General features: G+C 37.4%; 1 protein-coding gene and 1 long non-coding RNA gene across 2 annotated transcripts in view; one reads left to right on the forward strand and one right to left on the reverse strand.

Annotated features, from left to right (window-relative positions):
• The window catches only part of LOC136261185 (uncharacterized), a 149,807-nt gene that overhangs the window by 126,760 nt on the left and 10,704 nt on the right, over positions 1–12,343 (reverse strand). Inside the window, exons 7-9 of the mRNA XM_066055159.1 lie at positions 8,607–8,924; positions 8,246–8,551; positions 7,096–7,437 (exon numbers count right to left, since the gene is read on the reverse strand). Coding sequence (XP_065911231.1) covers positions 7,096–7,437; positions 8,246–8,551; positions 8,607–8,924 — 966 coding nt within the window. The remainder of the gene's footprint in view (positions 1–7,095; positions 7,438–8,245; positions 8,552–8,606; positions 8,925–12,343) is intronic.
• LOC136261482 (uncharacterized) lies at positions 3,882–5,989 on the forward strand. Its single transcript, XR_010703921.1, has 9 exons — positions 3,882–4,187; positions 4,236–4,395; positions 4,518–4,622; positions 4,871–4,933; positions 4,994–5,022; positions 5,073–5,112; positions 5,162–5,198; positions 5,616–5,680; positions 5,740–5,989. It is a non-coding gene; the product is annotated as an uncharacterized lncRNA (long non-coding RNA).

The raw sequence follows: 12,343 nt of genomic DNA on the forward strand, positions 1-12,343 counted from the left end.
ATTCTCAATTAATTTATTCTTGTGCAATAGACAACACATGAAGCCTTTACTGTGCTACCTGTGAAGTGGTACTGTGAGCTGCAAGTGAAAAAAAATGGGATACCCGTGAAGAAAGACTAAGGTATATGTGACTAAATTTTACAAAACCGACCCAAATCACACATCAGGAAAAATCAAACTAATACAATACACTAGTTTTGACCTTTGAACCTCAGTACTACTCAAACTACGTGAAGCTGGTTTAACAGATGTCTCTTCTGGGTGGTGTGGAGAGCTCGAACGGTGGTTTCTGGTCTTGTGAAGGACCTGGTTTGGCAAGAATCAGTGGTTTACTGGTGGATGGCCTGATATTGTTGGCCAAACATTTTTCCTGTTGATTGTGCTGCATATTAGCCCCTAAGAAGCCAACACAGCCCTGTAATCTTGTCTGCCTCCATTTTAAAGTCTATCTCTTGCCCACCTTGCCACCCCCCACCCTCTTCCCCTTTGTAAGTACTTGTGATACTGCTTCGCTCATACAACTGCTCAGGTTTTCTATCTTGTTTGGTGGGAAACTATACAAGCAGCCACAAGTACTCGAAGTGGTCTAAAAGGTAATAGATTGATGTTTCTCTTGTGTAAATTGCTTACTATCCTTGGTACTTTATGCTGACTTGAATTCTTAAAACTGTTTATCTCAAACTTCTAATGTGCAATTTGGACCATTTTTCTAAAATCCAGTCACAAATGCTGATGATGAGTACAGTGTATCAACTGTGGCATAGCAAAAAGCATGTGTCAGGCCGAAGCAATGTTCAATAGTGAAATAAAATCCTTCAGCATTAGCTATTATTGGGCTACTCTTGTCTGACAGCATCAGTCAGTCAAGTCAGCAGAAATACAAAAATTGTAGCAATTTATTGGAAACATTTCAAGTCACATAATTTGGGCTTGATTATACGTATCCTCTATGAAGTCATCATGAAGAAAAATAAAGGTGGTGTTTGGCTCATATATTTGGCAGCAAAACGCAAACCGTGCTGGTCAGTACTACCATACTGTATTTTCACCAAGTATGGCATATTGCAAGTTCACTTTTCATTAGTTACATGCCTCGCTCGATCATGTAATTTATTAGGCTGTTTACTTATCGTTCGCCTCAGACTATAAGCAACCACCTTAGCCTTTTAGTGCCTAAAAATGATAAATAAAACTAGAATGTCATGATCTTTACCACTATGATTGGGTCAATAATTTCATCATCATACAGTATGATAGTACTGCACTTTATCAGGAAACGGTATCAATGTTTACCAGAAACCAACCACACAATACCTTCACAGTGCCTTGTACCATCAAGCCCAAAAGTGCCTTCAGTGCAACTTTCAACAAATTGCTTTAAATTAATTTTCTATGTAGTGGAATTTCTAATAACTGACTGACTGACTATCTAACTGATTCCTTCAACTCAATGAGATGTTGCTTAAACAAGGGGATCATCACCTAGCTGAAGTGTAACTTTAATTATTAAATTGTACTTCAAGTGCATGATCCCACCTTGATAAGCACTACTTATTGTAACCAATTCCTACTTTTCTGTAATACTAGAATCTTGCTGACAACTAAAAATAAGATTATAAAATCTACACAAAGCTCATAGATATTGGATGTCAATTTTAATACTGGGGGCTTAATGCAGAATCTATATACAACCACCCCAAAAACACCTTCGCTGTAAAAAAGGCGCGCCCAAGAAACTACAAGTACCTGGAACCCAATGTAAAAAACAAAAAGAAAAAAACAGCTCAGCTGAAGTGAAAAGTAACTGGTAACTTAAAGAGCTGATATCTGAAGCGTCCACGAATACAATTACTAAAGTTTAATCCATGCAAGAACACCTTGGCTATAAAACAGGTGTGTACATGAAAGTAACTGGCAACTGAAATGGCTGATATCTGAAGCGGCCAAGAATGAATGGTCATATACAACTAATTCAAAAATTTAACACTGAACCTTTATAATTCAGCTGTGTTCTGTATTCACTCTTGCTGCATCGTAAAGTAATTTCTTTTAACTCTAATTGGCTGGTAATTTGGCCGCCTTTTTTAATAGTCAGTATAATAGAACAAAAAAGGCGGCCAAATTACCAGCCAATTAGAGTTAAAAGAAATTACTTTACGATGCAGCAAGAGTGAATATAGAACACAGCTGAATTATAAAGGTTCAGTGTTAAATTTTTGAATTAGTTGTATATGACCATTCATTCTTGGCCGCTTCAGATATCAGCCATTTCAGTTGCCAGTTACTTTCATGTACACACCTGTTTTATAGCCAAGGTGTTCTTGCATGGATTAAACTTTAGTAATTGTATTCGTGGCCGCTTCAGATATCAGCTCTTTAAGTTACCAGTTACTTTTCACTTCAGCTGAGCTGTTTTTTCTTTTTGTTTTTTACATTGGGTTCCAGGTACTTGTAGTTTCTTGGGCGCGCCTTTTTTACAGCGAAGGTGTTTTTGGGGTGGATATCACTCATTTTTGTCAGTGATAGACTCTACATTTGGTTTAAAAGGTAATTTTTTTGGAAATGAGCAATTAACATTAATGCAGAATATTATCTTGGAGAGTCAGTAAAATCCATACATAATAATGATTGTTTTCTATTAGAGTAAATCTATCTTTACTGCCTGCATGTGACGAATATATCTCATATCTGTGCATGTTAAATGCTTCAGACACCTAATTAAACTTGCAAGTACCTAATTAGCTGCTACACAGCTATAAATACATTTGTAATTGTTATCATCATAATCATTCATCATGTTATAACCATTTTTTAACATTTTGGTCACAACTTCAGGATTAGAGCAGCAGAGAAAGGAATAGAGGACTCAACCATCAAGATTTGTATATGGAAGATGGAACAGTATTGTGATGGACAATGCCGGTACTAACCCCTCAAGGGTGTTGCAGTGCAAGACCAGAGCCTCGATCGTCACCTTTTGACTGTGGTCACAACTTCAGGATTGGAGCAGCAGAGAAAGGAATGGAGGACTCAATCATCAAGACTCGGGGAGATGGAATAGTATTGCCATGGACAATGCCAGCACTAACCCCTCAAGGTTGTCACAGTGCAGTATTGATACAACCACTCCAACCAGTGCATAAGACCAGAGCCTTGATCATCACCTTTTGACTGAAATTTTTATACTTGATGAAGCAATTAAAACAAAAAAAGTTGTAGTACTTATACTTTCCTGAGGGAGCATGCCCCCAGAGTTCCAGACTCCCTTACCTGTTCAGCAGAATAATAGGATTGAGCCTTACTACCACTTTCACCTTTATTCTTGGCCCGGATGTACATATCAGCAACATAATACAGTAGCTGTAGATAATGCTAGTTAATGCCCCTAGGCAGAACTATAGGGGTGGGAATTTGTCCCTACTATCACACTATCACAGTAGTTCTTCTCGCAGTTCTTTGCCTGGCCATCATCAACTGTTGTCAAAACATTAGTCTCGTCCCCCAGACCCCTTGCCAGACCCTTCCTCAAGCATGCTTATCACACAAAAATAACTTAGTTTAGCAGTGCACAAACAATTATTGACAGCTTATACTATATTAAAGTACACTTACCACATTGTTGAACCATGTATACCACCAGAATCCACCGGATTTACAACTAACACGTGATCTATTTAGGGGAAATCTCGTGGAAAGTCCCTAATTACCTTAAGCGGACACTCGTGATACATGGTTTTAAATTGAATGGTTTAAGAATGTAACTGGATGGTGAGGCGTACTTTAATCGGCTTGAGTTTAATGAGAAACTCGAGTCCCTTGTGAGAAACTACATCGCTTGAGCAACGCTTGAAGAAGTAAGAGTCAATTATACTGAGGTACTCTATGATATATGCCGGCCTTGAATGCTAACGAAACGAGGAGTGAAGTTTGTGCAACGTGTCACATCACCACACACTGATTCACCATGTTTGTGCGATAGGGTTTTTGGACCTGTCCACCAGGCGTTGAAAGGAAATTCATTCCACCACATGTTGAAAGGAAATTCATTCCAACTTGTGAAGTTATTGATATACTCATTGTTGGGGTCCACGGGGACATCGATGATCATTTACCAGTAAGCTGTAAGTAATGTCACAACAGAAGGAAAGGAATCATTTCCATACCCCTAAGGCATACTGATTTTCCAGGTCAGTTTATGTACACTCAACCACAGAAATGTAGAACTTTGGTTGCAGGTGGAAAATAAACACCTTTTTACTCAGTTACGAGAGATTCATCCAGCTGGGATAAAATGTTGAAGTGAATGTCATTAGTACCAACTTGTTCATCAGGTATTGGACAATTCCAAGTGTCCAGATTATGCAGTTGTCCTCATGTTCAAGTTTACACGTTTAGGCAAGTTCCACAACATTCTATAATCTATTACTATATCAGTGTGGAATAATGCTTATATAATATTTTTCATATTCCAGGCTTTAGGTATATTGTATTTAACACCTGCTTGTTGGTTCTTGCAGGCCATCTGGTCATACTGGTTTATCCACTAGCAGTTGAATGTGATCATGGTACATATGTAAGTTGAGACCATGCAAGAACAAAGATACAGGTGTCATGAATTTCAGGTCAGTTAATGTTCAGAGGAATTGTATTATTACAATTGTTCTTTTTGTAGTTATCAATTATCAGTGACCATGCAGTTTGTGATAGCGTACTTTTGTTTGACTAATGACCTAATGTTCTGGTTTACATGCTTACCCAACAGTTATGTTACTCACTTAACCTGCATATGGGATATATTCATTTAGATTATCTATCCTTTATTGGTACAGCCTGGCATATTGATTTTTTGCACATTCTTTTTTTAATTCAGTGCCTGCTGGATTGTTTCGTCAGATATTGAAACAGGTGTCTGGTGTTGCGACTGATGTTCCAGGTCAGTTTGCATGTGTGTTTAATTTAAGGTTGACTTCAGTGCCTGCTTATTCTTTTACAGGTCTCGGTATCGAGTGTCATGAATTTCAGGTCAGTTGACGTACAGAAGAATTGTATTATTGCAATTGTTGTTTTTGTAGTTATCAATTATCACTGTATACTAGTGATGTGAATTTGCAGGTCAGTATACTCAGATGTATCGGGCATAGTGTTGATGGGTTCAAACCAGTGTAGACTGTAGTGGCATCAAGGGTGTTAATTTCCAGGTCAGTGTACATGTTGTGATGTTAGTGATTTTTTCCCAGTACCCAGATGTTAAGTGTATTGTATTTAATGCCCACCTGTTATGTTTTTAAATTATGGTATATCAGTGTAGACAGTGCAACAGTAAGCCTTCTGTGTTGTAGTAACTATTTGTTTCATAATTATGCTGTTGTCCCGGAATGGCACAATTTTTGGGCAACCAGTGTGAAGTCCAGTGGTACAAACATTGCATTATGACCAAGTTGTGATAGCGTACTTTTGTTTGACTAATGTCCTAATGTTCAGGTTTAACATGCTTACCCAACAGTTATGTTATTCATTCACTTACCTGGGATATAATTTTTGTTCATTTTGATTATCCATGCTATTATTGATACAGCCCTGAATATTGATTTTTTATACATTCTCTTTTAATTCAGTGCCTGCTGGATTGTGTCATCAGATATCGAAACAAGTGTTTTTGGTGTTGCGACTGATGTTCCAGGTCAGTTGCATGAGTGTTTAATTTAAGGTTAACTTCAGTGCCTGCTTATTCTTTTACAGGTCTCAGTATCATCATGCTGACATACAAGAAATCATCACTATTGTTGGAACTATTTTTAGTCATTAATGTTGTTACACATTGTTGTATGTTTACCATATGGCAAGAAATTTTCATGGCCATCATGAAATTTGAATATTGTGTAAGTTGTGTGGAACAACCCCAATTCATACATGGTCACTGGTAAACTACGAACCACATTCGAGCCACAACACCACCAACCACATTGGAGCAATCCATTACAAAATTTTGTTGCACCATTTGTGTGTGCATAATACTTAATGAAAGCCACAACACAAGCTACATGGTACACACTACATAGAGGTGGTAACCCCTAAAGGCTTGTTACCTTTTGTATTCACCTTACCGGCCTTTGTGGTTAATCTATTAAATATTACATGAATTGAAGAGTATGCTTAAAGCACCTTCGCTAGTGACTTTGTTCTTCACACCATAAGACAACTGGCAATTTATAAACGCTCGCATGGGGTGTGGCACTAAATGGAATTTAAAAGATTTCTGCTTGAAATGCCATCCCTAGGGAACTTATGGTTCAGCACGCTGTCACAACTTGTTTATCAGGTATTAGAGTTTGTGTCCACGTCGTGTCTTTAAAAGTTATTGTAGGGATTAGAGGTTTGATTGAAGAAAATACGCGTATAGGCAAACCAGGATTGGATAATGTCGACGTCAGTGCTAGATGGACTATACAAACACGGCTATGTTGACTGGTATAACGTGACAGTAGTTGTAACATAAGGTAGAGAAATAAAGTGAAATACGCCTATTTTTTATTTTGCGATGGTTACTTTTTTATTTTAGTGAGGTCGCAAGAAAACTATGATGATGATGACGACTCCTAAAGATTTTTTTATCACGTAACGCATACAAATCTATTGAGAGATGTTGCGTAATCTGGGACTAATATTACGAAACCGACCCTACACGTAAATAACTCACAGTAGTGGCCGCGCGTCTTTTAATTGGGCGTGCGCTTTGTAGTTTCTTGGCCGTGCGACTCACTACTGTGAGTCTTGATCAATACTGCACTACAGTATATACCTCCATAGAGGTATATACATATCACACATTGCTATAATGAGCAATACATGACAATAGTCCTGTATTGTGAGTGGGCTGTGAGCAATGCAAACAAGCCATATTCTAAATATGTTAGATAGGAACCATTCCTCTAGTCCCTCATGGTTTAGAAACCTTGGCTCCATCTCAATTTCTCAATGGATTAACAAAAATCAGTCAGATTTTAGGACTGAGCACTATTATAACTAATTTTGTTGCCTTTCTAATTTGTCTCACAGCGTTCTCAATTTAATTTCTCCAAAGACTAACAAGTGTACCTGGTGGAAGTCCAGTGCAAGCCACTCCAGCATCTTCATTATGGCTACAGGATCTTGTAATATTAGCTCCAAGATGACCACAACTGGCCAGTGTTGATTCACTACCAGAACATGTCACACTATCCAATAAGATGGGTCCTGATCCTTGACCAAAGGAAGCTGATCCAATGGCTGTTCCTGATGATCCAAATCCTAGTTGTCTACACACCACACCAGCATCAGTATCATTCCATCCATTATCACACACTGTACCCCATATAGCATTAAAATATATTTCAACCCTTCCTTCTCTTGATGTTCGTGATCCAACAAGCTGGATGGTACCATTAAACAGTGGTTCAACTAAAGCAAAAGTGAAAAGTACATATGTAAATCATAGTTGCAACATAAATCACAATTTGAGTTAGGCTAATCCCGTTGTCTAATTTTGTGTGACTTAACACCTCTAAAATTCCATGAGTGGTTAAACCTAGCTTTATTGCATAACTAGGCTCATGCAGTATTTCTTATTTTTAATTAACAAATAGTGATGCATGTTTAAACAAATTATGAAAAGCAGATGCTCTGCCCTGGGGTGCATAATGTGTGTTGAATCAAATTGTGAAAAGAGTGTGACCTGGATTTATGGAATTGAGTCTACAGTGTTGTGTTCACATAAGCAATTCAGTCCACTGAGGAGGAACCTAACTAGATCTCCTTCAGTATTCCACCTTTAGCAAGCCAAAAGGACACTTCTCAATTGCAAGTGACAATTCTTTATGATTCAGAAATAATTGGATGCATAGCCATTGAACTTAACAGTGAGTGAGTGAGTGAGTGAGTGAGTGAGTGAGTGAGTGAGTGAGTGAGTGAGTGAGTGAGTGAGTGAGTGAGTGAGTGAGTGAGTGAGTGAGTGAGTGAGTGAGTGAGTGAGGAAAACCTGTTTCTGTGGATTAAACAAAAATTCTGGTACAACTGGATAGTTGCAGGCTTTTTTCAAACATTTATCTAGACTGGTAAACCAATACTACTGTATATAGTCATGGGGTTTAGTAAGTTAGGCTCTGGTGGGTATATTTTGGTGGGAAACTGCAACCCTTTATGATCCCTGTTGTGCAGTACTACCATACTGCACTGGGCGATAACTTTAGTAGATAAATGTAAGACTCACCAATAGCACAATTTACACCAGCATCTTCTCCATGACCACATTTATGACTTCTCCACCCTCCATGTGGACAGTCTCCAATTTTTGTTTCATTACCAACACAATGTAGATCATCAAGCCAGATAGGACCACTACCCTGTCCATAGTATGCAGAGTGTCTAGCATTAACTGCTTTACCAAGACCCAGTTCACTGCATACAACTTGTGCATCATTCAAGTCCCATCCATCATCACACACTGTACCCCATTCACCATTGTGATACACCTCCACTCTACCTTCATATCTGGTTGGTCCATTAACTAGGCGAACTACACAACACATTAAGGTAACATTTGTGATGAGATTATATAATAAAACACTAACCAGTTACAACACTACAGATTACACTAGCATCTTGCACATGTGAACAGCTTCCTACATTTCCAGCTCCATTGTGTATACAGTGAGACAGTTTACTCTCATTTCCTAAACACCCAACTTGGTTTAACCACACAGGACCACTACCAGATCCAAATAGAACTTGTCTTATTGCTGTTCCATTCTCAAATCCCAGTTCTCTACACACGACAGCAGCATCAATGTCATCCCAACCACTGTCACATATTGTCCCCCAAATTCCTTGGTACATTATTTCTACTAACCCTTCTTGTTGTGCACCACCTATCAGTCTTATCGGAGCATCTGTAATGTTGTAAGACATTAGACTGGTAAATATGACAAGAGCACAGTACAGATCGCACACAAATTACTATTCTTGCTCTAGAATGTGAGCAAACAACCAATAAGTTATCATTATTAATAATAATCAACTACCAATTAATGTTGCTTGTCAGTTTAACCTGGTCAGCAGGTCTTACCGTGTTGTGAGCAGGTTGCCGCCGTCAACAGATGGTGGTTGTTTTGGTAGGTGTGCAGGGTTCCATGGATTCTCCTATTAATTCTCAAATAGGCTCCTTTTAAACAATTTTACATGACGTATACAGCATGTTTTACTACAAAGGCTTGGAGGTAGGAATGCTTGGGGATTCTAACATTCTCTGAAGCCACAAGAATTTTCGTATGCCACAATGTTCCTAATAGAAACCTTGCACTGTCACACCATGAGCTAGCCTCAGGATGGAAAAGACAATGGAAAAAAATGGGGGATTTACTAAGCTCCCTGCTGGGACTATCTGTGGTGCATGCTTCACCTCCCCAGACCCCTGTTATTAAATTTATTTTATTTATTTATTTTTTTGGGCAATACATTACCCTACCGAACAATCCCTTTGTGATTATCATCTAAAAATACTAATAAGAGATAGTTGGTAGAGGGGAGTGGTATGGGTGGGACAAGATCCACTATGCCATGTAGCACCATGTGTCTAACACCTCTCAGCATGCCTCATTCTTGTAACGCATGCGCAATGTTATTCTCCAGTTATTGCCAACCCTTCTCACGTGTGTGCCTGCCCAATCTTCCCCCTAATCATGGTGGAGCTTCGGGTTAGTCACTATCATAATACACACATGCATGCTTTACTGCAACATTAACCTAGTTTAACTAGTTAAACTCCATTTAAAAGGCTGTGCTTAACACATTAGTCATCAAGGTTACGCTAACAAATGTTGTAAGCTTTGGCAGGAGTGAAGTTTAAGCAAAGATTACTTTTATATATATATATATGAAAAATGTTGAACAGCTCTCCCAGTTTTTATTAAACTTTAATGTATCTGATCCCCTTAGGGAGCTGTGCACAGTGAGTGACAACTAGAAATTTTTTGAGAACATATAATTCATTACTAATTATTATGTACATAATACAGTATGTTAAATAGTTGGCAGCAACATGCTTGTAGTTTGTTTCCGTAACTACCACAAATCGAATTTAGACATGCAGTATTTGAATTTATTATAGAAAACCATGCATCCTTTTCTGCATATGCAAAAGTTGTGGGAATACTCAATTTTTAGATTATTTTTGTACAGTTGGATAAAGCAACTATTAAGCCTTCCTGCTATGAAGTTTCACACCCATAGCTTCTTGTTTCTAGGAGATATAGATGATCATATCAAACCATGTAGTAATTTCACATGCATGGGACACCAAATAACTGAGAAATTGGGTGATTTGTTTAGGTGATGAAATAGCTAAAATTAAGTCTCTAGTATATAGTGTTGTTTTGGTTCTAAGGTACCAGAAATAAAAGCATTTGTAGTACAGTAATTTAGTTTTAGTTCAAAATTATGAGTTGTTTTGGAAACTAAACTAAAACCAATGGAAATTTTGGTTATATTACTAAAACTAAACCAAAACCTTGAGAATTTTTGGTTCAAAAACTAAAACTGAAGGAAATTCCTTGAACTTTTAGTTCTAATACTACTACTAAATTTAAACATTCCAGACTAAAGCAAACTGCAGTGCATTCTAAAAGGCAAAGACCACTGTCAATTATCACAATTTATTAAAGTTGCTTATGTCTGCAAGTGAAGTCATAAAAATCTTCAACTTATTTACTCTTTGTAAGCTGTCAACAAAACTCCTGGGTACTAAAACTAACACTACCTAAAATTCCTGTACACTGATGGTACAAAACTTCTGCAAACAGGAGGTACTAGAACTAAACTAACTAAAACGTTTGCAAACTGGGGATACTAGAACTACGACTAACTAAAACTGCTCTTAAAATAGTGTACTAGAACTAAATCAAAATGATTTTGCAGTACTAAAACAACACTAGTCTTTAGACAATGATGCATGTTATTTAATTGAAGAGAAGAACTAAGAACACTTGATTTAATCATCAGAAATCTCTTTTCATATATTTTAGATGGTAAGAATGGAAATATTTGTCAACAAAGTGATTTGTCACCATCTGTCACACTTAATCACTCACATTAACTCAATGTATGACTATAAAAAGTTAGTTTATAATGTATTAGACAATAAATTGGCCATATCTCTAGAATACTAAGCTAAAAGTTTAAAACAAGATAGATAAACACCCAGTGACTCATTTTAGCTAAAAAGAGAAAATAGGCTAATATGCAGAAAAGGGTGGTTTTCCAAAATTGGATCAACTCAATCTGCAGGCCATTTGGATTCCAGCCAAGCAATGCACCATGCTCAGTTGTGAATTCATGGATCCTTCCAGGTATTTATCTAAGACGTAGCACAATAAACAAGATTCTGTTTCAAAAATATTTTTCAATGTAACAATCAAGTACTCTTTTTGATATTCAAACCTCATTTTTCTAAATATCTCATACATAGCCACATATGAATTTGAATGGTCTCGTGTATGTGTAATGCTTTATGGTCATATATAATATTATTGTACAACAAGTTGCATCTTCCAGCACATCTATATAGGTAGTCTAGCTATTTGCTCTCATGCATTCACTCAGCATAGGATGCACCTTTGTACCAACCACAACATGCATCATGGACCTACCTTTGTCCCCAATTCCTTCTCCACTACCATGTATGTAGGTGTTGATTCACAGTAATGTATGGCATGGTTTCAGTACTTTATTTGTGCAGTGTAACTGAATTGATTACAGATATGTTTCTCATACTGTTCTTTATTTGTAACAATGTGTAATTGGTGGAACATAGCTGAAACTGAAGTGAAATGGGCAGTGAAACAAGGAAGGTCATCTACACCTGCAGTTGGCTCTATGACCTCCTTTATTTTACACTGTAGAAGGAATAATTTACGGATCAAAGAAATAAGTACTGAAACAAGGGAATAGCTAAAAAATTGTGAAAAAGAGAGGTTGTCTATACTTGCAGATATACACGTGTGCTATATAATGGACATTACTTTAATCCTTATACTTTAGTCTATAACATGTCCATTAGTATATACGTATGCAGGTATATAAAATTACACTAAAGGGGACTGTTGGAGCATCTACTACATGGGCATACGAAATAGTAGATACAGGGGTTGTCATGTCTAAAGTTAGATAAAAATGTGTCCATAAAAAAATTGTATATTCTAGTCTTGTTAGTCTTGATAGATATTAGCCCTCTGCATCAGCACTCCACTGAATAAAATAGAGCACGTGTACATGTGTATAGGTCTGGCTACAAAGTAAGACATTCAGAAATTAT

The sequence above is a fragment of the Dysidea avara genome, chromosome 7 (genome assembly GCF_963678975.1).
Source record: "Dysidea avara chromosome 7, odDysAvar1.4, whole genome shotgun sequence".
In the NCBI taxonomy this organism is placed as follows: domain Eukaryota; kingdom Metazoa; phylum Porifera; class Demospongiae; order Dictyoceratida; family Dysideidae; genus Dysidea; species Dysidea avara.